At 34.5% G+C, this 24,718-nt stretch overlaps 2 protein-coding genes across 3 annotated transcripts in view; both read right to left on the bottom strand.

Annotated features, from left to right (window-relative positions):
• Positions 1–191: 191 nt before the first annotated feature.
• Positions 192–10,542, bottom strand: LOC101901688 (girdin). The gene is made up of 12 exons (XM_005181729.4): positions 10,067–10,542; positions 6,838–7,254; positions 6,466–6,776; positions 6,319–6,400; positions 6,071–6,267; positions 5,727–6,012; positions 3,781–5,517; positions 3,458–3,696; positions 2,246–2,321; positions 2,012–2,178; positions 1,824–1,928; positions 192–734 (listed from the first exon to the last, which is right to left on the bottom strand). Exons 1-12 carry the CDS (start codon positions 10,133–10,135, stop codon positions 293–295), a joined length of 4,128 nt encoding a protein of 1,375 aa, XP_005181786.1. The 5' UTR covers positions 10,136–10,542; the 3' UTR covers positions 192–292.
• Positions 10,543–22,206: 11,664 nt separating this feature from the next.
• LOC101887451 (ras guanine nucleotide exchange factor P) overlaps positions 22,207–24,718 on the bottom strand; it is a 44,033-nt gene continuing 41,521 nt past the window's right edge. For both annotated transcript variants that reach the window (XM_005181732.4, XM_059131908.1), the window contains exon 9: positions 22,207–22,759. In XM_005181732.4, coding sequence (XP_005181789.1) covers positions 22,710–22,759 — 50 coding nt within the window. In that variant the 3' untranslated portion in view covers positions 22,207–22,709. The remainder of the gene's footprint in view (positions 22,760–24,718) is intronic.

Here is a 24,718-nt window from a genome sequence, read left to right as displayed (position 1 = left end):
ACTTTGAATAAATTCGTATTTTAAAGTACAAACAATGGAATCATCATCTGGCAATCACGGATGTTACGAATATAAAATGAAAATTGTTTTAAACTCCGGCAAAAACATATGCATTTACTTTTGGAAAATATGTAGTAGTAACGTCTTATCCGTAATTGGCAGATATACTGAAATGTTTTTTTTTTTTTATATTTTAAAGAAAAAAAAGTTATTGCAGAACAACGTTTCATTATTGTTCTCGCGGCAAGTAGTTTCGTCGTTTTGTGCAAAATTTTGTTATTTTTTGTTGTGCCTATACACAACCGTATTCATACCACACACTGTTATTTTTATCTTCGGAACGTTTACGTGCTACTTTATTATCCTGATCGTGTTGCCCATCTATATCACGGTTATTCGCATGAGTTCCGGATGGTGTATCACTGTTATTGCTTACATTTAGAGAATTTCCACCGACAATGTTGTTGATGCGATTGTACATTAGGAAAGTTGTTGGATTTTCCGATTTGCTAGAGCCACTTGGTGTCTGCGGTTCGGCATTGTTGTTTGTTGTAGCACTTAGTGTTGCTGTAGAGCTACTGTTGCTGCTGCAAGCACCGGATCCACGTAGTGTAGGTGACGTCGATTGATTGGACTCGGGAATTTTTTGGTTCTCATCGATCAGATACACTGTCCGCCTTGACCCTGCAGTCCCCAGTGTCAAACTGCTTCCCGTTACATCAGGCGCCTCCAAACTGTTTCGAAGCAGAATAAATGACACAAATTGTTAAATTGTTTATTTGTTCCGAGCACAAAGGCTATTAAGAAGAAAATATACGAAATGAGCGCTCAAGCGTATAAATGCATTCGGCTATCGTTAATTATTTGCAAATATTTTTTGGCAATATTTCGGTGTTTATTTAAAACGAATTACGTACGTTAGACACATTAACCCATTTCACTAGAACACTTTTAATATTATTAATGTGAAATTGGCTGATTAATTAAACATCAGGTTATGGTTTTTGGCAAACATAGACAATGAATGGCACTACTTTTCTATCTGTTGTTTGCTGCATTGGTGTCTCTTATTTGGCACCAAAGGGTTAAGCAACGATTACCACAGAAATTATTGGAAATTATGATAAAGGCCAAACACAAAAACATTTAAAATTTATTAGATAGTATGCAATTTCAGAATGCCACCCACGCGACATCGGTGGTACTGTTCTAATCTAATGACACAAAGCAAATAGTTTTCATGTGCACTTGTACATGTGAAATGTACAACCGAAAGAACGAAATGAATCAAAAAGATCAACTTCATGGTTCCATAGAACGTGGCATGGGCATATTATTCGTTTTTCTTTCTCTTCTAACAAATATTTTCAATTCGATGTTTTGAATCTTTGAACAAAGGACAAAGAGGTAATATGTTGCCATATGAATGTAAAATTCAATTTAGTATTTAAAAGTTGCGAGGAGTTCGGCTTTCAGTTTTGGTTATTAAAGCTTAAGAGCGACAATGAGTAAATGTTATTTTGCAAAACCATTGGCAATCGTTGAAGCAAAGGACTCAAGAACGGTATTTACCTATTCACATTATACATTTCCAGATCTTAAAAATAATTTTACTAAATAAACAATGATCAGAAATTGTAAAATGCATTAATCAATAAATTGAAATTCACGCCAACGGAGGTCTTAAAGCAACCAAAGTCAGGATTCTCGTCACCGTGACTTTGCATTGCATTTTATGATCTCGTTGTTTGAATAGATAATATTAATTCGAGACATTTGAATAGACTTAATCTAATATTAATAGACATCAAAAGACACATTACCCGTGCACGCTATTTCTACGTGAATTATTCAAGTCCGTACGTTTCTGTGTTTGCAAGCTGCTCCTCATTGTGCCACCACGTGAAATTGAATTGTCCAGCATATCACTAGATGGAATAGAAATTATTAGTGGCTATTATGCAATTGAATATGCAGGAAGGATTTGTTTTGATTGAGGCCTTAAACATACCGTTGTAAACTCTGTCTAATTGGTATGTTGCGTTGGAATAGATGGGTGTCTGAGTTGATTGAGATGGGTTCTTCGGCACTATTGTCAGAATCGTTACCACCCGATTCGGATCCAATCATGAACTGGGATTGTGTTAGGCGTGAATCATCAATCCAAGAACGGCGATTCTGTTTCCGAAAATAAGTACATGTTTATAAATATAACAATGAATATCGAGGATTTTCCAATACATACCCTACTCGGAACTTTGTTCATTAAATCTGAACTAGCCTTTTTAACTCTTCTAACCAAATTACTACCGAATGGTTTCCTGCAAATAAACAAAAAAAAAAAAAAAAAAAAAAAAAAACAACATTATTTCGATATGATACAGCAGATACTCGACTCGGCTTTAGTAATAAATTATTGTCGTGGATAGCATCCTATTTAATAGATAGGACACAATTAGTTTTATTTGAGGGTTCTTTATCTAGCTCTTGTAAAATACAATCGGGTGTTCCTCAAAGAAGTCATCTTGGACCGGTCCTTGGATCTACTCTTTTATCAACTGTATATAATATTAACGGGAACATTTTAACGCCCGTGGGATCCTTTGTTGATCTTGGCCTCCTAATGGACCCTAAATTATCTGTTAATTATCATATTATATCGATGGTTAATAAAGCTAATGGTGTTTTAGGATTCATAAAACGGTGGGTTAAAAAATCTCTGAACCCTATGTTACTTACTTGTTCGGCCTACACTAAAATATGATTCTGTCGTATGGAATCCTGATATGCCATCTATTTCGATAAAATCGAATCGGTGCAAAAACAATTTCTGCTTTTTGCGCTGACAGATTTTCATTGGAACAGTGGTTTGCATTACCACCCTATACTAACAGACTAAAATTAATTCGATTACCTACATTAAAAATAGACGTATTATGTTCAATACCATAATGGCGTATCAAATCTTAAATGGTAACGTGCCTTCGGACTCTCTTATTTCTTCTTTCAGAATTAATATCCCATTTACATTAAGCAGGTATTATCAGTTTTTAAATATTGATTTTCACTGAACTAATTTCTCTATGGGCGAACCTATAAGTAGAATGTGTTTAGACTTCAATTCTTTGTATGATATCGTAGATTTTGGTACTTGTATTGACATAATAAAATCTAGAATAATTATGTATTTAAATGAGTAGATATTATAAAAGATTTTTTTCACCGGTTGATAAAATATATTTTCTGTAGCTGGTATTTCAATGCCTACTACTTTTCCAACATGTTACGGATCATGGTGAGTACGCGATCCCTACGTAATAGGGAGGTCGCCCCCCACGGCCGGTTGGGGTGAGAAAGAGTGGCGTTGGGAACGTTCGTAAAAGATGTTTTTTCTTCATTTTCAAGATTCTATCCTAGATTAACAAATTACATAGACAAGACCTCTGGGACGACTTACTTTTTGGGAGCCACCGCCTCCGACTTCTTAAAAAGTTCCATAATTTTTTCTTCTAATTTTTCTTTTTGACGATTCAAATTATGCACACATTCGGTGTAACTTTTTTCTTCTTCGTGGAAATGTTTTTTGTCTTCAAGACTTAGGTTCAATAGTTCATGATATTGTTTAAGTAAATGCGAAACATTTTCCATCAACGTTTTACGTTCAGTATCCAAATCAGCATTTTGAGTCATCAGCATCTGAAAAGTTCAACGTTATGTTATACGACGATGTAATCCATACTACGATTGCTTTTATTATTCCGGTTATTTCACCATTCTTACCTCACAACGCTGGGCAGATTTAGCATATTGTATTTCCAAAATTTTCATTTGATCATTCTTACTCCCCAGTTCTGTAGTCAGATCATTATTTTGCAATTTCAGTTTGCTGTTTTCCATTCGAATCATCTTGTATTGTTCTTGGATGTTTTTGTATTCGTTCTTAAAACGATCGCTAGTTGCAAACAAATTTCGAAAGTCGTCCGTAAGTTTTGAGTGTTCTGTGCGTAGAATGGCAAGGTCTTCGGCGCAAGATTTCAGAGATTGATTTTGTTGCTTCAAATCATCAATTTGTGTCTCCAGACTAACGATGTGTTCACGCAAGTCCCTTGATTCGTTGCGCAAATCACGAACAACCCCTTTAAGCTGTTCTTTACCCTTATTGAGGGATTCATATTCGGCTGACAGTTGATCGTGCAAGCATTGCAATGTCACCTGATCGTGGACGAGATTTTTGTGTTCTTGCTTTAGAGCTTCGTTTTCTTTTAATAGCACATCTTTGTCGGCTGCCAATTGTGAATTGGCCAATTGTAGAGCAACATGTTGAGTATTTAACGAAGTGATCTGCGAACCTAAAGTGGCAACATCAACTTTAAAACGGGCGTTTTCTGCCTGGAGCTGGTCATTTGTTGACTGCAGGGCCACGTTAAGGGCACTTAACTGAGTGTTGGCTTCTGAAAGTTTTGCGACTTCGGCTATTTCTTTGGCGTCTGGTACGGAAGACAATTCTATGTTTCTTTCAACGGTAAATACTTCCTTGCGATGACACAAGACGCAAATGTCCGATTTCGATGATTGCTCTTTTGAAACGTTGAGCATAATTTCACGAACGGTCTTGAATGTTTCCGGATTACGGACAAGTTTCTCCACAACAGTCTCAACATTTAATTCTGTTTTGTCGTCAGTAGGGTTAACATTCAATCCAAGTTTTTCCAAATTATGTCTAACTTTGTTTGTGGCTAGAGTTCCAGTCACAAGGTCACTTCGTAAAGTTTCAATAGTTTGCATGTCGATTTCATGTTGAGAGCTCAATTCCTGATTTTGAACTTCGATTTCGTTGAAACGAGATTTTATAAATTCTGCTTCTTCCAAAGCTTTTGACAACCTTGCCAATTCCTTGGATTGTGTTTCCGCTAATTCAAGCGATTGATCCAGTTTTACAGATTTCTCTTCAAGATTTTCCTTTAGTTTGCAAACTTCCTTTGAGAGGCTCGCATTCTCGCGTTCGAATGTACCAAGTTTAGCTTGGAGTTCATACAGATTTTCCTTCGTTTTCTCCAACGTTTCTAACTTTTCGGAGTACTGTTCGATTTCTTTTGCACGCGAATCAGCCATTCTTTCCAGGTCATCGGCACGACGTTGGACGCTCTCATTCAATGTTTGAATACGTTGTTTTTCCTTATTCAATGTCTCTACGTATTTCTCTAAATCAATTATCTTACTTCGTTCTACATCACGCTCTTGACTCTGCTTCTCGTATGCTTTTTGCCTCTGGTCCAACGTCATTTGCATTTTCTTATTTTCCTCTAAGGCATCTTTGAATACGTTTTCTAGTTCATTATTTTGCTGAGATAGCCTTTGAATGTTTTCCTGCATTTGTTCTACCTTCAAGGCAAGTTTTTTCTTCTCTTTTTCCAGTTCCAATAATTTATTTGTTGACTCATGGAAGGAAGTCTCTTTAAGCTGTTCTAGGGCAGCGACCAAACGTCTATTTTCCAATTCAAGTTTTATAGCACGAGTCTGCAAGTAGTAAATATAAATAATAATTAAATATCTTAATTAGGAGCATAACTGCCAAATCATTTTTCACAAGACAATTTTAAACATCTAATCAAAATGGGCTAAACATTGCATTTTGTTGTTTTTTGATTTTTTTTATATACGCAAAGAGTGGGATTTAAACTCAAAAAATTCAAAATTCTTTATACACATTGTGGCTTGTAACTTACCTGTGCATTATTTGTTAGTTGTTCAGATAAACTATTATCACCCGAGTTGCACTCGTCATCGTTGTCTGAAAATGACTTATCTATGTCCAAGGTAGTGTTCAAATTTTTGGCTACCAACTGCAGTTGTGTGTTTTCTTCAATTAATTCCTCCAATCTGGAACGATCTGAATCTCTTTCAAGAGCCATATCGTTCAGTTTTTGTTTATACTTGATTATTTCGGACTCGAGAGTCATTACGTGTTCAGATCGTTTTCGCCATCTTTGTAGTTGTTCTTCCAGCATTTCCCTACATAAAATATTAATGGATAAACCAAAAGGTTCCTTAATTAAAATTTTGTATTTACTTAGTTTCCAGTAGCATTCGGTTGTCCTCGCGAAGTTCTTCAACACGAGTTTTATAAAATTCTGAATCGGTTAATTTTTCTTTGAACTTTTGAAGTTCTATTTCCAATCGGTCCGCTCTTTCATTTCGCTCCCTTAAAACATCAACCTCGTCCCTGTAGGCAGCTGACCTCTTGGCTTCATTGTACCATTCTTGGCTCTAAAAAGATATTATTTTGACTCTCGAAACGTCGTAATTTAAAACACTTACCTCAAGACGCAACTTTTCATATTGGCTATTTTTATGATCTAACTCTTCCCGCAATTCCAATAAACTTTCCGATTTTTCCTCCCTGTTTGACATTTACAAATTAAATTAAATGAGGAAGCGATGCTACAGAACAATTGTAATACATACAACTCTTGTCGTAATTTCCTCATCTTCGATTTGAGATCAGCCAACTCAACTGCCATGTGATTGTTGTCGGTATTGGACGCGGATGATATGGGCGTTGATGTTTTGCTATTAGATGGTGACATTGTCAAATTTAACGCATTGTCATCACAATCTGATGCATTAACATCACGTTCGGCACAAACTGATGATACCCACTTTAAGTACATATTGTCACGTTCCTTCGTTAGTCGTAAGATATGATTGTACATATCCTGTGGCGTCAACAAACCCAAAGATTCTTCTGTTAACACCAAGCTATGGTTATCGGTCACCTGTAAGGATCAACGAGACAATCGTTTGCTTCAATGAAGTAATGGCTACAAATCCACTCACCTGTTTTATTAATTCAACAATTGCATGTTGAGTTTCCAGGTCCAATTCCTTGATGCGCGCTATAAAGAGCTCTTTGTTTGGACACTGAACGGCTGCTCCCAAAAGTAGAGTTAGTAAAATTTTCATTTGCTCCAAACCTTGCTTTGTTTCTGGATCATGGCCCAGAGCATAACAATCGGGTAGTACCAATATCGTTTGTCCCAATTCTTCCTCAAACAAAGATTTAAGGTTTCGTACAATGCATTCAAAATTTTTAGCTCGGGCATTGCAAAGTGATATCCCTTCCAAATCATTAATGTTTGCAGGGATGTGTTGAGGCTCTGGATCTATTTGTAACCAAACCTTATGGATTATTTGACCATCCAGAAGTGAGGGATAGCCTGTTAGAATTTCGGGACGTGGGAGACATGATTCCAACTAAAATATAAAGAATATACAAATAAATTAAAAAAATATTTGAACTCAATTTCCTTTTCTTTTTAATTTGGCTTGAAGTCATCAAATTTAAAATAGTTAATTTTGTTTCACCATTTTATTTCTAATATTTCGATCGACATCGACGATCATCATTACGAATTAGTATGTACATGTTTATGTACATGTTTAGGAATTGAACTTTAAAGAACAAATAGCATGCATTTTAGTATTTTATAAAGAGTAAGCAAATATCAATTACAAATTACAATTTGTTCATAACAATGTTACTTCCACATCACTTTACAGAGATTTTTAGAATAAACTTTTTGGCATATTTCTACAGTGTTTCTATTAATTTGCGCACAGTGTTCTGTGTCTGATTTATATATATTTTATTATATTTTCGACGGGGACATTAATTATATGAAGAATTTCTAACATTTATCTTCGCTGGTAATTGTTCTCTAGTGTTAATTGTCAACATTTTTGAAGTTATGAATTGCACAGTGTGATTAAGTGGTCATAAATCTGATCAATGATCTGTAATAGAAAAAAAAACACTTGCCGCACACTGTGTAGCAACCGGATATACTCCTTATTTTAAAAAAGCTGACATATTACCATGAGTTATCTCCCGGGATTTCACTTCTTTACGACAAACTTGCCATAGGTGAATAGGGGCATACTTTCTCAGGCCTGTCCAAGGCACTATGATACAATTATTACATTGAAGCAGCGAAACCTAGATGATTCGGCTCTACAGTAATACTAGTGTCAAATTCGATTTGGCACGAAGTTTTTTCTTTTTATTTTGCAGCGGAAAATATACCAGTTTCATCTTTTACACATTTCCCGACATTAATCCTCGTCAAAATTGAAATATTTTTTAAAATTTTAAATTAAAGTTTTATTGTAATATATATTTTTTCAAATTTAATATAATTTGGCACCATCTCAAATGTTTCAAACATTCATATATTCAAAATTAGACGTGCTCACCCAAAACCTAATTTTTAGAGTTCCAACGCTATCCGTTATACAATACTAATGTTACCCAATATAGTATCCATTAATAATTTTTTTGTTCAATTTACGTTAGTTTTTTTGAAAACCAACTACTTATCTCGAATCTACCTTCTTATAAGGATTTCAAACTACCTCCACATTGTTCTCTTACGGAAAGCCGGTGGATAACTCAAGCCAATAATAATAATAATAATTTATTTAATATCAAATTTCAGAACATCAGTAAGATCAAAAGTGGTACTTTAGGAGCAATTTACAAAGGCAACTGCTTATCAAACACATAACTGCAACTAACGTGCATTTTCAGTACCAAAAGCAATTGAAATTCTTTGAAATACACAGTTGTACCAATGTCGAAGTATTACAAGAAAATTAATATTTTTGTACTGGTATTTTTTAATCCGCTAGAAAGTCGGAAATGGACCCATTATGGGCAATAAGAATTCTATATCAAATTATACTCTACTCTTTGCCTTGCTAGAATGATGTCAAATGTCTCAATATCTCTTTCAGTTCCTAAGATATTATTCAAAGAAATCATGAAATTGAAATTTTCTCCTCTTGTATGTATCCAACATAGGGTACGCGATCCATAGTTTTTCGAAGTTTAATAGTATTTATAAGGAGACCGGCTGGGAATTGTGCTTTTTTATTTGTGTTCGTCCAACACCGGCTATGAGATCCATAGTTTTTCTAAACATAATAGCTTTTATAAGTATAGCTTTCGGATAGGGACTTGATATTTTCTCCTCTATTGTGTGTTCGACACTGGCTACGCGATCCATAGCTTTTCTAAATGTAATAGCTTTTATAAGGAGCCGACGTTTGACCTTGGATTTCAAGAAAAGTATGACCAAAATATGTATTAAATTGTCATGTCGACGATGGAAAGAATAATAATTCATATGTAAAGAAGGTGTCGATAACTTGAATTATTATGCTTGTTGTGTATGCATATGTTTGCCAAGTTTGTAGTAAACACAAGGTATTACAACCTCAACATAGACGGTACAAAATTCTTTTATATCGTTTGTTTACATTTTCGTTCAAATTATGCCCTTGTAATAGAAAAAAATTTATTCGCATCATTCTCCTCAAGTAAATGGGACCTTCTTTATGAGTTTTGATGGTATTTCGCTTAGAATTTTCATTTTGGAAATAACACACACGTAAATCTGAATTACAACTACTTGTAATTTAGAGAAAGATCATATACCTATTCTGAAATTAGTAGTTTGTGTTGTTTTTACTTAAACCATATTATTCACTGTAATGTATAGATAATTCAATACTTTGATAGAAATGAGTTTTTGTCGGAATGGAATAAAATTTAATCAAAAACTCCACCACGAAATTTCGTTTGAATAGAATTTCTTATTGGCGTCTGGTCTAACTTTTTTAATGCCCAGACAGACTTCTCAACTTTAATTCGCAAATTATTCAACCTACCATTCAAACCATTCAACCATTCAAATAGAAAACAATAACATTTAATGCCAGCATGATGGATCTAATATTGTTTTGTATGGTTCTAATTTTTAAAACTACACTTGAAAACAACCCTTATGCATATTTACCTAATAAGAACTATTATTTTATATATGGATGTACATAGATTACACACACAACGAACACGTATAGGAAAGAAAATCTTAGTTTTCACAGCGAGTCAGCATATATAACTAGTTTTCGTTCAAAGTTTGCTTTAAAGATGGGCATTAACCTATCAACACTCCTGGCACTCCACCAACTATAGGAGGAACTGTGTACTTCAAAACATACTTACCCAAGAGACAAGTGCACCATTTATAAATTCATCTATTTCATTAGCAGCAGCACCACCGACACCTGCCATTGCTCGCCTTTTCTTATACACAAATCAATGTGAAGGTTTATTCACCAAGCAAACCGAATTGAAGAAACTATCTTTGCACCAAATGACGACAACCACATAAACAATGATGTGAATTTTTTCTCCAATTCAAAGGAGACACATGAAACTAGTTACACATATAAATATGTTTGCCAAATGGAAGACGTTTTGCGTACCTTAAAAGTACTCTAGTTTAGGCACACATTTCCACCACATTTCGCAGGAACTTTTTTTTCGTAATTATCTATACACAAATAACGATAAATGTTATCTATTTCTTTACAATTTCCACCTTATAGTTGTTTATGCTTAGTTTCGTTAGTGTGCGTATAATTTTTCATTATTTTTTATTTTGCAGTTGAGATACAGGGATATGTAGATCGACTTTAAAGCAACTGACATTTAGTTATCGTATGTGTTGAATTTTCGATAGCTGTTACCATGGTGCAACAACAAGGTGTTCCTGCAAATTTAAAAAAAATGATGAAATGTCCTAATTTCACTGTCTTTACACGGTGCAATTTTTAGCTGGCATTTTTATCAATTCTCTTTTAAAATTTCTGCGTAAATCTTCGCGCCTTTACACGGTGGCATTTTACGATAATAGTGCTTGGCATTTTTTCAGACATTTTATTTTATTCAGCATTTCGTATAGAGCTAATTGTATGTAAAGAAGTGATTTAAAATTAAATGTGTGAATCTAAAGAAGAAATGGTGGAAAAAGTTATTGAGGTGTTAAATATTGCATTATTAACTTATTTTAACTTTCTTTTTTTACTTTTTAATACTTCCAATTAATTTTCATATAATTAACTATACAATTCAATCACTAAAAACATCACATCACAATAAAAGAAACGCATCAAAAATTTCAATAAAGAAACGATATGAAATGTCATAATCAAAAAAAAAATCGGAAGAACACTGCCTTTACACGGTGCAATTTTTAGCTGGCATTTTTATCAATTCTCTTTTAAAATTTCTGCGTAAATCTTCGCGCCTTTACACGGTGGCATTTTACGATAATAGTGCTTGGCATTTTTTCTGACATTTTATTTTATTCAGTATTTCGTAGAAGAAGTGATTAAAATTAAATGTGTGAATCTAAAGAAGAAATGATGGAAAAAGTTATTGAGGTGTTAAATATTGCATTATTAACTTTTATTCTAACTTTCTTTTTTTACTTTTTAATACTTCCAATTAATTTTCATATAATTCATTATGCAATTCAATCACTAAAAACATCACATCACAATAAAAGAAACGCATCAAAAATTACAATAAAGAAACGATATGAAATGTCAAAATCATAAAAAATTCGGAAGAAGCAAAAAGAGAAATGCAAAGAAAATGGCATGTAACCCTGTGCGGTGGCTCATCGTGCCATTTTTTCTTCTATCCTTGTCTCTCTACAACTTTTACCAACAAAAAAAAATGGCATGGTTAAAAAATGTCACCGTGTAAAGGCAGTGGAAGCAAAAAGAGAAATGCAAAGAAAATGGCATGTAACCCTGTGCGGTGGCTCATCGTGCCATTTTTTCTTCTATCCTTGTCTCTCTACACCTTTGACCAACAAAAAAAAATGGCATGGTTAAAAAATGTCACCGTGTAAAGGCAGTGTTTGTTTACACTTTTGGTCTCTTCCATGGTAGAAGAATACAGGTAGTCGACACAGCTGCTGGGACAATGAACTGTCAAACCGAAAATTTTGAATTAAAAATTATTAAAATTTGTAAAAATTGTTGAGAAATACATATTGTAACAACCTCCGATTTGCATCGTATAAGAAAATATATAAAAATCTACTTAATTTTGACACAACAATTTTAAAATTTTGACATATCAATGTTCACAAGCGTTGATGCATCTACCTATATTCTTCTACCATGGTCTCTTCCATAACTACAAGCATGTAACATTTTTTACAACGATAATCAATTTCCCTTTATGATAGTAGATTTTTGCAGGTTCTGGAACAGAGCATTTGTTGGCTATTTGTTAATCATTTGTTCTGTGATTTCAATCACAATAATGCATTACAATTGGCAGTCAGCAGGCTTGATAGGTGGACCTAATACTTGGACCATGGTTGTTACCATAGCCCAACTATAGCAACATGGCTGGACTCCATTTACTGCGGCTAATCATCTTGTCATGAAATCATGGTACAATAACAGGCTATATTCTAAGTAATTCCTTTCTATTGATATCAAATAATTTTTTCTATAGTCTGTCAAAATACATATACATATTGTTTTGTTATAACAGTTTAATATTTAAATTCAATGTTTAATATTTAAATTTAATTTTCAATATTTTCTGTTTTTATTTTTCAAAAAAGAAAATAAATACACCCACAAAATTGGCAGAAGCCGGGCACACTCAGAAAAAATTGTAATCAGCTAGCACATTTTCCATACATTTTTATTGTATCCTGGTTGTGATTGTCGAGTTGTATTTGTAGTAGTAGTGCATTGTAAAACGAATGCAAGATGGGGCACAGTATGGCAGAAGAATAGATGTAGTCGCATCGACTTAGCTGCTGGAACAATAAACTGTCAATCTACTTTTAGAATTGAAATTTCTGAATCAATTTTTTTTTGGAAACGCATATTATAATAACCTCAGATTGAAGTCGTATACGAAAAGATATAAAAATCTATTAAATATTCATAAAATATTTAATTTTAACGCTTTCATAGAATTTCCCTGAATGTACAGTTGTTAGTTGTAGGTCCAAATCCCTCAACACTTCAAGCAATCGCTAGAAAATCGTGGAAATTGAAAACAAATGTACATAAAGTATTCTACATTTTACATGAAACATATCACAATATTTCCTAATGTGGTGCTGCTATTCTTTTACTGCGAAAAAAAAGTTTCCGCAATATCGCTGTTGCTCTAAAGTAAAAGTAAAGTATAACAGCGTTTTTTCTATTACTGGGTAAAAATGTTCAAATTGAAACTGGTGTCTGCTGCTACCTGTAATAATTATACCATGTTGCATAGCAATCACCTGAATACAATTTTTTTTTTGTAATTTCATTACAGTTAGTCTGTTCCAGAACTGCCGTTACCGATGCCTTAGTCCTCCATCGGGAAGACGCAATCGACATAGGAGCTGGCAGTAACGCTGCCAGCAACCTTACTACACATGAAGGAATCGATCCGAAAGAGGCAAAAGCAAAGTGGGGTTACAAATGGTCATAAAAAAACCTGTAAAAAGTTTATGGACCGGGACCCCGCACAGATTACGGAGAAAGAGAGAATCCTGATTAAGATGAACCTCAAGGAAGTTAGAAAATTCGAAAAGAAAAGAAAACTACCGAGCTGTTTTCTTGATCAGGTTGCTCTCATTCCCCTACCAACTGTTATCAACGAAAGGGAGGACCCACCCGTGAATTATCACTCCGTTGCGGACTCTGTGACCACCACAGAAGTGACAGTGAAGCAATCAAGGACTACTCCGGAAGTCGGATGCTGACCCCGCGGAGTCTAATCCTCCCACCAAGAAGCGGAACTTGGTTTTTATTCGGTTCCGACTAGCAAAGCATCATGCAGATTAAACTGCAAAGCAGCTGCTGTCCTATCCCTCATGACAGTTGACAGATTGGAGACTAACCCTCCGGGATCCTCATCTCTCTACCTGCCGTATGAGGTGACCCGACCCCCGGCCACGAGGTAGAGAAGCTGCTCACGGAGCTAGGTCGCAAAGGGCATCTTATCATCGGTTGTGATGCCAACGTTCACCACTTTCAATGGGGCAGCAAAGATACTAACGCCATATATAGACTTCACCGCTTCGACAATTTAGTCTTAACGTCAACCCTAGATGTAGACAATTCTGTAAATGCGATAACGAACACCACCCAGACAAGAAATGTCAACCAGTTTGGTGGTGAAAACAGTGGGGTCTAAAATGTATAAGTCGAGGTGTTGCAAACGAAATGATAAAATTAATATACCCTACATACCATGGGAGAGGGTATACAATGGAATTAAATACAAAACATTTGACATTATTAATACTGTAGAGTCAAATCAGCTGGCCTTTGATCCTACCATGTGATAATTATGCCATTATCAATTGACAATTTTTGAAAAACTTGTATGTCAGATGTTTGCATGAAATTTTCTTATATAACTTAAGCATGTTTGAGATATTGTGCGGCTGCATTTTAGTGACAAAATTCGATATTTTGCGGTCCTGGTCTGTCAGAAATTGTGGCTTATATGACATACTTTTTCAACATATAAGTTGTGTTCCAGTACTTTTTTAGTAGTAAAACTAGCAGAAGAGAGAACAGTTCGAAATGTCATTCTCAATTAGGTGTGCTCAAAAAATAAGCGAACGGAAAATTAGCAGAAATGCGATAAAATGTCAAAATTCAAAATTCCAAGAGTAAACAGTCCAAATCGGACTGGTGAAACCTTACTGAAACGGACGCCAAAATTTAAAAAAATTAGTATTGAAGACGATACGTTAAAATTAATAATCTATAATAATAATTAATAATCTGATTCATCATTCAGCCAGACCTTTTCACTACTGGAATCATCCAAAAGTGCTCCATATTTTCCTTTTTTTTTTGCACTACAAATATTAGTTTTTCCTTTAGTTTTTAAGTTGATCATTTCTTTATTATGACGCGGGAACATTGAAATGTATCAATACATTTTTCAACCTTGTTAGCCCTGTCAATTAAATGTCAAATTCACAATTTGCACATTTCTGCTCGGTCAAATTCATGTAGCTAAAACAAGCAGAAATGTGCACCACTCAGCGCCATTTTTTCCTCGAGAGAGCTGCAAGTTTTGCTAGTTTTTAGAGTACGGGAACGCGTTGTAGCAGAATTAGTACTAATTAGTACTAATTTGTAGGTTCTGGAACACAACTATAATAACATACACAAATATTCAACCTCCCCAGAAATTCTTTTGTACGTAATAGTAGATTCTTGCAGTTTCTGGAACAGAGCAATAAATACATGTGTCTAAATTGTATGGTGAAAAACATCGACCGAGTGAGTCGAATTTTAGGTAACGCTGTAGAAGGTTGAATCAAAACTACAACAAATATAATTTAAAAGCAACCACAAAGAATTGCAGGAATGTAATAATTTTAATAATTTCCAGAACCAGGGCCTCAATTCTTGTTTTATGAAAATGTGAAATGAAAACTTTTATAGAGGAAAGAAATGTCAAATGAGAAATATTATAAAGGAAATATTTTTCATTTCATATTTTCATAGAACAAGAATCCAGCCCCAGTACTAGTTTTGTTTTTTTTTTTCGATATAATAATGGAAAAATCGGATATTGTACTAAAAATTATTACATTCTTAAAGTTCTGGAACAGCCGGTGTGCTTACTCCGGAATCTTTTGGTCCGTGCCGGGATTAATGAAAACCCCGGAATATGGTTCTGAACGGTTTGCCAAAACATCATCTAACACAGATCAGTCTTGGTGCGATGTAATGGATGCGGAGGATGGATACATTTTAGGAATTTTTCCGGTTTAACCCGGTTGCGAGACTATAGTGTTAGGGACTATGTTGCATCGTTCTGTACCAACGTAGTTCCCAGTAAGTCCATGACCTCGACAACAACAACTTTTACCACAGCACCTAATGCCATATGTTGCTGTTCAAGTTCCGGGCAGTGCATCATTCTTGCCTTTTAATTGCAACGGACTCCGTGGTAAAATTGATGAGATAGTGGATTTTTTGAATGGGTAATGACCAGAGGGGTTCAGCGTTAGCAGAGCAGATTGACTGCTCCACATTTTGCACGGTAAACGAGGAGAGTGTCACAGTTCGCCGGATTTAACCATTGTGTCACCCGGTCTGATAAATGAGTTGATTTGGTAAACCCTTAATTTCTCTTGGCTCAGACCATCTCCCGATAATCGTCTCCATCAGCAGATCGCTCGATTTTATAACCTCCGAACGCCGCACTTTCCTTAACCATGGGAAAGCCCACTGGCCTGAGTTATGAGAGTTCACCAACCTTCGCTTCAGAGAACTGCCCAACCCTTCTGATGTTCGGGTAGCAAAAAGGATTTTCCGTGACATCATCAAAGCTGCAGCCGCTCGCTATATACCTGCTGGTCGAATACCCGAAGTAAGACCAAATTTCCCAGCAGAGGCAGCGGGACTAGCGAATGAGCTCCGGCGTATTAACACCACTGATCCCAGAGTCACTGAACTGACAGTGGAAGTCAACATGTTGGTACAAGAGCATATGTGAAAAAAGTGGCTAGACCATCTGAAGTGTTGCAACATTGAAACCGATTGAAGTAAACTGTGGGTAACGGTAAAGTCACTCTCGAACCCTGGGAAAAAGGATGATAGGATAGCAGTCATATTTAACGACTTAATGGTGACTGATCCGAAGAGGTGCGCTGGCCATTTTAACCCCCACTTTGTCGAGCACTCCGAGAGTGATAGAGGGAGGCGAAGAGTACTACGTCGTATAAGAGCCCTTCCTGCCGAGGATGTACCTCCACAGTGTACGATGGGTGATGTTGCGAATGTCATCCGATACGCTGTCATCCAAAGAGTTGGGCCCTGACGGTATATCAATGGTAACGTTGAAGCAACTGGACACATCGGGAGTTGAGTATCTAACTAAAGTTCTTAACCTGTCGTTAGCCACCCACATAGTTCCCGAAGCCTGGAAAATGGGCAGGATGGTCCCGCTACTGAAGCCTGGCAAGGATGCCAGCAAAGGCGAATCATACAGGTCAATTTCGTCGCCAGTAGCAAAGACTCTCGAGGCTTTACTCCTCCCCACTATTAGAGAAAGCTATTCATTGCACGCCATATCCACACATATCAGTCGAGGACTCAACCAGAACAGTCCGTGCCATAGAACTGTAGTGGTGGCTCTTAATCTATCAAAGGCCTTTGTTGCGGTCTACCATGCCATGCTGTTCGAGGACATTGAGGATACTACCAAGTTTAAAATGTGTGCGTCGGGTCCCGGTGTTGATGACATATGTGTAAGGTAGAACAGCTGTCTCGCGGAGCCTGCCGGCAGCTCTTGAGGTGCCGCCTCGCTCCGATAAAGCCTTTTCTGGTCGACCTCGATTATTGGTCCTCCAGTTGACGGGCTTCTTGAGAGTCGCTGATTTCTGCCTTGACTTTTGCAGTCACTTTTGGATTCATCGTCTAGGCCGATTCTCATCTTCTTGATCTTGAATCTGACAGAGGCTGTGTGCTTGTAGCAATATCTTAGACCGCAGATGCCAAGGCGTGACTGGATCACAAGCAAGCGCTGCTACTGGGTTATTAGGCCCTGCACCGTAACTTTTTTCTATTTTTCTTCTTTTTCCGTGTTTGTTTTTTTGTTTTAGGGGAACAGCCCCCGTAGTCAGTGTTTTGTTCGCAGGGAATGCGAAGATCCCCAGAGACGGGTGATCAAACTATTTAATGGCTACGGCGATGTTGTATGTCAATTTAATCTGTACCTTAGTGTTTGTTAAGTTGAACGAAGAACTCTTTTATCGCCGATGTCAGAACTTGAATTTTGGCCCTCCGCTCAATTTTTTATGTTTATGCCGACAATTGATCTATCAAGACGATTAACACAATGAACTTTGACAGAGATAAGCCTGAAACGTTACATGCTTTTATTAGTTCTGCACAATGCATGTCCTATAGTATAAAATCAACAATTCTGCGAAATCCGCTGTCTTCTAACCACTTCTGGAGTCGGATAACGACCGATACCATATCAGCGCAACTAAATTTTTATTATGTTACCAGATCATGGCAGAAGAATACAGGTAGATGCATCAACACTTGGGAGCATTGATATGTCAAAAAAAATTATGTTTTCTTCTACTACGTCAGTCGGAGGCTATTACAATTCGCGTTTTTCAACAATTTTAACAAATTTAAATAATTTTTCATTAAAAATTTTCAATTTCAAAATTGGTTTGACAGTTCATTGTCCCAGCAGCTGTGTTAAGGCGTCTACCTATATTATTCTACCATGTACCAGATCAACACTATATCACTATATTAGAACATCAGAGTCGCATTTGGAGTAAGAAGGGTTTAATTAATAAAGCATTGTTCACATTACAACACAAAATCATAATTTAGTGTCACAACTTGTTAAATCGAATCGGTTCAACCACAGTAGAACTAGGAAGGTATAGTCATGACATCATATGTTAACAATTTTTCAAAATTTATACATTTGACAACATCTCATTGTCAAATCAATATTCATAAATTCATTGTATACACGCAAAATCAGAGATGGGAACTGAAGAACAGAAAATGCGGAGCTGGGAATGTTAATTTGAAATGAGGTTACCTATATTTCATTGTACCCATGGTAGAACTAAGAAGGTAAAGTCATGTAATCATATGTTTACAATTTTTTCAAAATAATACCTTTGGCAACATCTTATTGTCAAAATTTTCATTCATAAATCCATTGTATACACACAAAATCAGAAATGGGAACTGTTTTTTATGCATTGAAAATTGACAAGGTAAATTACAGAAAATGCAGAGTTGGGAATGCTAATTTGAAATGAGGTTACCTTTATTTCATTGTACCATGTGTTCAAGAGTTTCTATAGACTACGGTTTGGTTCATAGATCAGTTCTTTTTAAGAAAAAATTGTTTCGTTCAGAACCAGTTAGCAGCCCTGATATACATATCTCTTAAAAATGCTCACATATACCCGTAAGTACCTGCTGCCCAGGTAACAAAAAGTTGTAGGCAAATATTATGATGTATGAATGGCTTAGTCTACATTCAGTGGAGTACTAAATGTATTGGAAGTTTCTCTTTTCCAAACTTAGATAAGTTATGCTACTGAAGAAGAAAGATACTAGTCGGCATGGAAATGACGTATTTGGGTTATATGGACTTACAAAACATTTTACCACAGTGGGGAAGTTGAATATTTGGGTATTCTGTATTACCCATGATATTACCAAAATACGTCAGGTACATATATTTAAATCTACCAACAAATAACGTTGTAAAAATTGATCATTTCCAAAATTCTCCTAGTTATTGTATTTTCCAACTACAAATTTTCACATTTTTTGTATTATTTTTTTTCTATTTTCAAGACACATCTGAAGAAATTTTTCAATTGTCAAAGATGAAATTGTTCAACTTTAAAAGCCGTACCTGAAATTCGACGGAGTGTACACAAATATTCAACTTTCCCACTATGGTAAAATGTTTTGAACGTCCGTATTACCTAAATACGCCATTTTATATCATGGTCAAATAATCATACCCATCTCCGCATTTTCTATAATTTAACTTGTCACATTTTACTATATAAAAACAGGTTCCCATCTCTGATTTGTGTATGCAAAATGGATTTAAAAGTATACACTTTGACAATGAGATGTTGGCAAATGAATAATTTTGAAAAAATTGTAAACATATGATTGCATGACTTAACCTCCTTGATTCTACCATTGTCTTTATCATAAAACCTACCAACAATTAACGTTTTAAAATTTGATAATTATCAAAATTCCCCTAATTGTTATATTTTCTACACACAAAATTGTTCAATTTTCAATGTTGAAATTGTTCAACTTTGAAATTTCGTACGGTTGACTCATTTCAATTCGGAAGTCAGACGGATAAATATTTTCAACGTTGCCAAATGTAAATAATTGTGGAAATAATACTAAAATGATTGGAAAATGATAGGTGAGTTCCAATATAAAAAAGTATTGCTATCCTGAATTGGCAAATGATATTACCTCTTTAATTCTGCTAATTGTACGGTTATTACAATATGGCAGCAAAACCCAGCTGAATTGACGAAGCAAATTATTAACAAAGTGTTGGCACATTATTTTTTCTTGAAAACCAGTCAAAGACCTAAAATGGTTAAGACAGGACAAAATGCAGTTTGAGCAATTGGTTTCTGTCTACAATACACAGAGTAACAGCTCATGACAGAGGAATGTTAATTTAAAAACCACAATTACAGAAAAAAATGACTAATAAAAGTTTGGAAAATCAAAAATGCGGTTTCAATTTTCTATTCACAGATCTTTCCCAAGTTTTTGCACATTGTTGTTATTATTTGTTGTTGTTATTTTCACAAGGTAGTCATATTTCGATTCTGTTTATCCTATCTTAATTCTTTTATGGCCCCTATTTATATATTTTATAGTTTTTTATAGTTCGGTTTTTATCCCTTACTTTACTTATATTTACATAACCGGGTTTTCATTATTACATCTTTCCTTAAAAAAAAAAATAATTTTATCACAGATATGTCATCTTCAATAAACAAAACTAATTTGCAATTAGTTTCGTGAAGTAAATCTTTAATTCAGTTCTTTAATATAAAATATATTATTTGCGTTATCCATTTTTTATTCGAATACTTTTTGCTGTTATTGCCATATTAACAATATCAAATATGGCAACATGAATTCAATACACTTTACGTTAAAAGATAAAGGGGAGATGGTGACCCATGGCACAATTACAGAAGGTAGAACAAAGTTACCCGCCAAATACAATTTTTTCGTTTGGTGCCCTTATTCTGTCAAAACATATAAACATATTGTGTATGTGTGTGTACATGGTAGGATAATACAGGTAACAGCAAGTGTTGTTGTACAACAATCGTAACAACAGCCACATACAAATTTGTTTTTGTAAGTAATGCAAATGCCAGAGTTATGTGTCCAAAAATGTAAACAAAATAATTAATTTTCATAAAATTAGTTTAATTTTAAAAAAAATACATTTTTGGAATATGGATTATTAAATTGAAAATGCAGAAGAATACTTCTTAAAATATTTAATGCTTTCACATCATTCCCCTGAATGTATAGTTGTTAGCTGTTAGTCCTAATCTCTCAACACTACCTTTCAAGTTGAAACCAAACAGCATACATACATAAAGTATTCTACATTTTACAATTTTAGGAAACATGAAATATACGAATATATTATCTAACGTGGAGTCGCTGTTCCTTAACCGCAAAAAAATTCCGAACCATCGCCTTTGTCGTTTTGTTAAGTACAACGGCGGTTTTGTTTTTATTATTAGGCAAAAAATATGTTCACTTTGCCCTGCAGTGAAATTTTATATCAAAAAGGGTATATCAAGAAATGGAATTAAATCACAAAACGTCATATCTAGTTTGACACTAGTATTACTATAGAGTCAAATCAGCTGGGACTTGCTGTTACCTGTAATAATTATACCATGGTGTGTGTATTGCTTTGAATAAAAAATAAATGCAAATTTTCGACGTAAATAGATAACAAATTGTACAATTTTGTGATCAAACTGTATTATCCTATTTTTTAGATTCTATCTTGTGGAATAACCCCGAAATTCCATTCCTGTTTCGCGGGGTTTTCCCAATATAATAATGTTTTTAAAAATAAAAATAAACAAAGCCTACTGTTGCATATTTAAAAAACTATTTGACACAAGAGTTGCATTTTTATAGTTTATTTGAAGTTCAGCAACCTTTCTTATTGAGCCATGGTCTGACCCATGGCTCAATAGGGGGTAGTTTTGTTCTACATTCTGTAATTATGCCTTTTGCATATTAGACAGTTCATATTTAAATGAAACTTCCAATAACGAAAAACGATTTATTTGTCCGACAACATCATTTTGTTATTTATCGGAAATATGTAATAACCACCCATATGGAATTTTCCAAAATGTTCCAAAATGGGGTAGGTCAAGGGGTAAGAATGATCTCTTTTTTTCAGTATAGTGATCATTAGATTGCGCCTCAATTAAAAATTAACAAAATTAATTTTCGTTCGGAATCTGAAAAAGCCAAAACAAAAACAAATTGAATTATGGAATTCAAATCATTCAGATTCGTGACATTTTGTGAAATGTCTGATAAAAGGTTTCGTTTGTTGTACAAATCAGTGGCCTGGTTGATATCTGTGGATAAAACTGCAAAAAAGTGTTTATTTTCGCCCAGTTCTACAATGTATGTATTCAGACTGCGATACGCAATTTAAAAAGTAGCCCAAATAAGCAATTCTTCCAGAAAAACAAAACATGATTTTTATCTTTTTATATAATTTTTATTGTATATGCACTTTTTGGATCATAATATTATTTAAAATGTTCATACAGTTTTCGTTTGTACAATTGTAAGTAAATAAAAAAATTGTAAAATAAATAGAAGACAATAAATGGTTGTTATAATTTTGTATTCCTTTTCACAGTGTGTTTAAACAATGGTTTATGCAATTCTTCCAAAATGAGATTATTTATGAAAAATGTACTGAAACTTAATTCAAATGATCGAATTTACATTTCATTTGCACAATAACTTTAACATACACAATTATATAAACTTAAGCCAAATATCATACATGAATGTATGTAATTATTCACCTAATATATATATATATATATATATATATATATATATATATTACATATGCGCACAGACTTATTCTACTACTTATCAAGAAGACTTTTATTACTAAATGGATGGCAGAATATCATCATGAGCTACCACTATTTTCCATTGCACTATTTTATAGTTGAAGAATGTTTTCAGCTTTCCCAAGCTTCATCTCGTTGTTTGGCAGCAAGTAATTTACGTTCTGAAATGAATAAAAGTTATTTGAGCATAAAAATAATAAAATGTATTCCTCAGAAAATAAATGTTTCTTTTCCTATGACAATTTTTTGTACCTTAAACGTGACATGGTGTATTCATATCTTTTATTTGGAATATGAGAAGATAATAATTTATTGTTATTAAAATCAAGAGTGATATTTTAAAGTATTTGGTTTTGATGTTTCAAATTCATTTATTACTCATATGTAAAGTTTCAATCTCGAGCACCAAAAGGGCCCGCAATGAATAACATCATTAAAACCAGTTGGCTTATAAAATAAGTTAACGATATATTGGAATGCATGTTTATTATGGCAAATATAATTTCGGAAGAAGGGCTAGAGTGTCTTATGTACATTTTTACAAGCAATGCTATGTTCTTTCTCATTAAGTACACCACCTAACCCGTTTTACGCCACGATTTGTAGTTCATAGTAACATAATTGCTTTTTTTTTAAATGTTTCTTTGTTGATTTTAATTGGAATTTGTATGAAACATATGAAATTCGCATTAATATGAATAGAAGAAATTATTGCTTTTCCTCTAAATAGCTATTTTATCATTATTTTACAATATTTATTCATGTTTTGACCCTTTTCTGTATATATTGACGTTTTGAATATATTTTTGTGTGTTGTCTGTTTTTTAAAAGGTTTATTTTGCTCACCCAGTTTGTTTTTATACCCTACAACACTATGTGTTGGGGGTATTATAAGTTTGATTGGGCCAAAAATTATGTAACACCTCGAAATATTGATTTCCCACATAGGAAATTACATATGGATCTTCCTAGCTCGCCGAGCTGAATCAGTCTAGCTATGTATGTCCGTTCGCCCGTCTGTCCATGTTAATTTGTAAATGCTCTACAGGTCGTAATTATGGCCCAATCCTCACGAAATTGAAAATGGAGGTGGGGTTAGGGCCAGAATAGAACCCTATTGTTTTTGGAGATGATCGTATAATATTTAGGGGTTGAAATGGACCAAAAACTGAAAAATTTCCTGATTTTGCAGTTGCTCTACAGGTCGCATTTATAGACCGATCGAGGCGGGAGTTAGCACGGCGCTAAGGCTTAGGGCTGGGCAGAAGCCTTCCAATTTTGATGGTCATCGGGTAATATTTAGTGGGTGAAATAGACCATAACATTTGTGTTAAATAAAAGTAAAATTTTCGATTAAACCGCGAATATTTTTAATCCCGAAGAAATAACAAATAGACGAACTGGTCAATTCTGACCGTTACGTAGATGCCGATAGTAAATATGTCGGATGTATATAGCGAAATATGTACAATGTGTATATACAACGGGAGGGGATGTTAGCTAGAATGCTTATATCTCAAGAATGGCTGGACCGATTTTGACAAATGTCAATTCAGAATGCCCTCTTTGCATAAAAGTATAAAATCTAAAAAAAATGCAAAAAAGACGCCTGTGATGATGTTAATATAGATTTTGTAGTATTTTGTGACATTTTTTTTATTTTTTCATATTTTTTATCGCATGCGATTTTTTCAATTTGACTTATAATATTGAAGTGTATATTTAGTAATATTTTTTCACCTTACAACACAAGTTGGGGATATTATATACAGATTGCAATTATCGTCCGATCCTCACGAAACGGGTAGGGTTAGGCTCAGAAGGGCTAGGCCTATTGTTTTCAAAGATGTCTGCAATATATTTAGGGGCTGAAATGGAACAACAACTAAAAATGTTCCTGATTTTGCAGCCGTTATAAAGGTCATAAATAGAAACCAAAGGACACGAAAACTCGCATGAAGTTAGAGTTTAGGACAGCGGGTAAAATGGACAACTATTTCTCTCTGAAAAATACCAACATTACTTACTTAGGCGATATCCTAAATACACAGAAGGCGAACTTCTGGCTTTCCATGCGGATTTCGTTGACGAATATAACCAAATATCGTAGACAAGAAAAT

Source organism: Musca domestica, unplaced genomic scaffold, assembly GCF_030504385.1.
Source record: "Musca domestica strain aabys unplaced genomic scaffold, Musca_domestica.polishedcontigs.V.1.1 9, whole genome shotgun sequence".
In the NCBI taxonomy this organism is placed as follows: domain Eukaryota; kingdom Metazoa; phylum Arthropoda; class Insecta; order Diptera; family Muscidae; genus Musca; species Musca domestica.
This window is presented reverse-complemented; position numbering and strand designations above follow the sequence as displayed.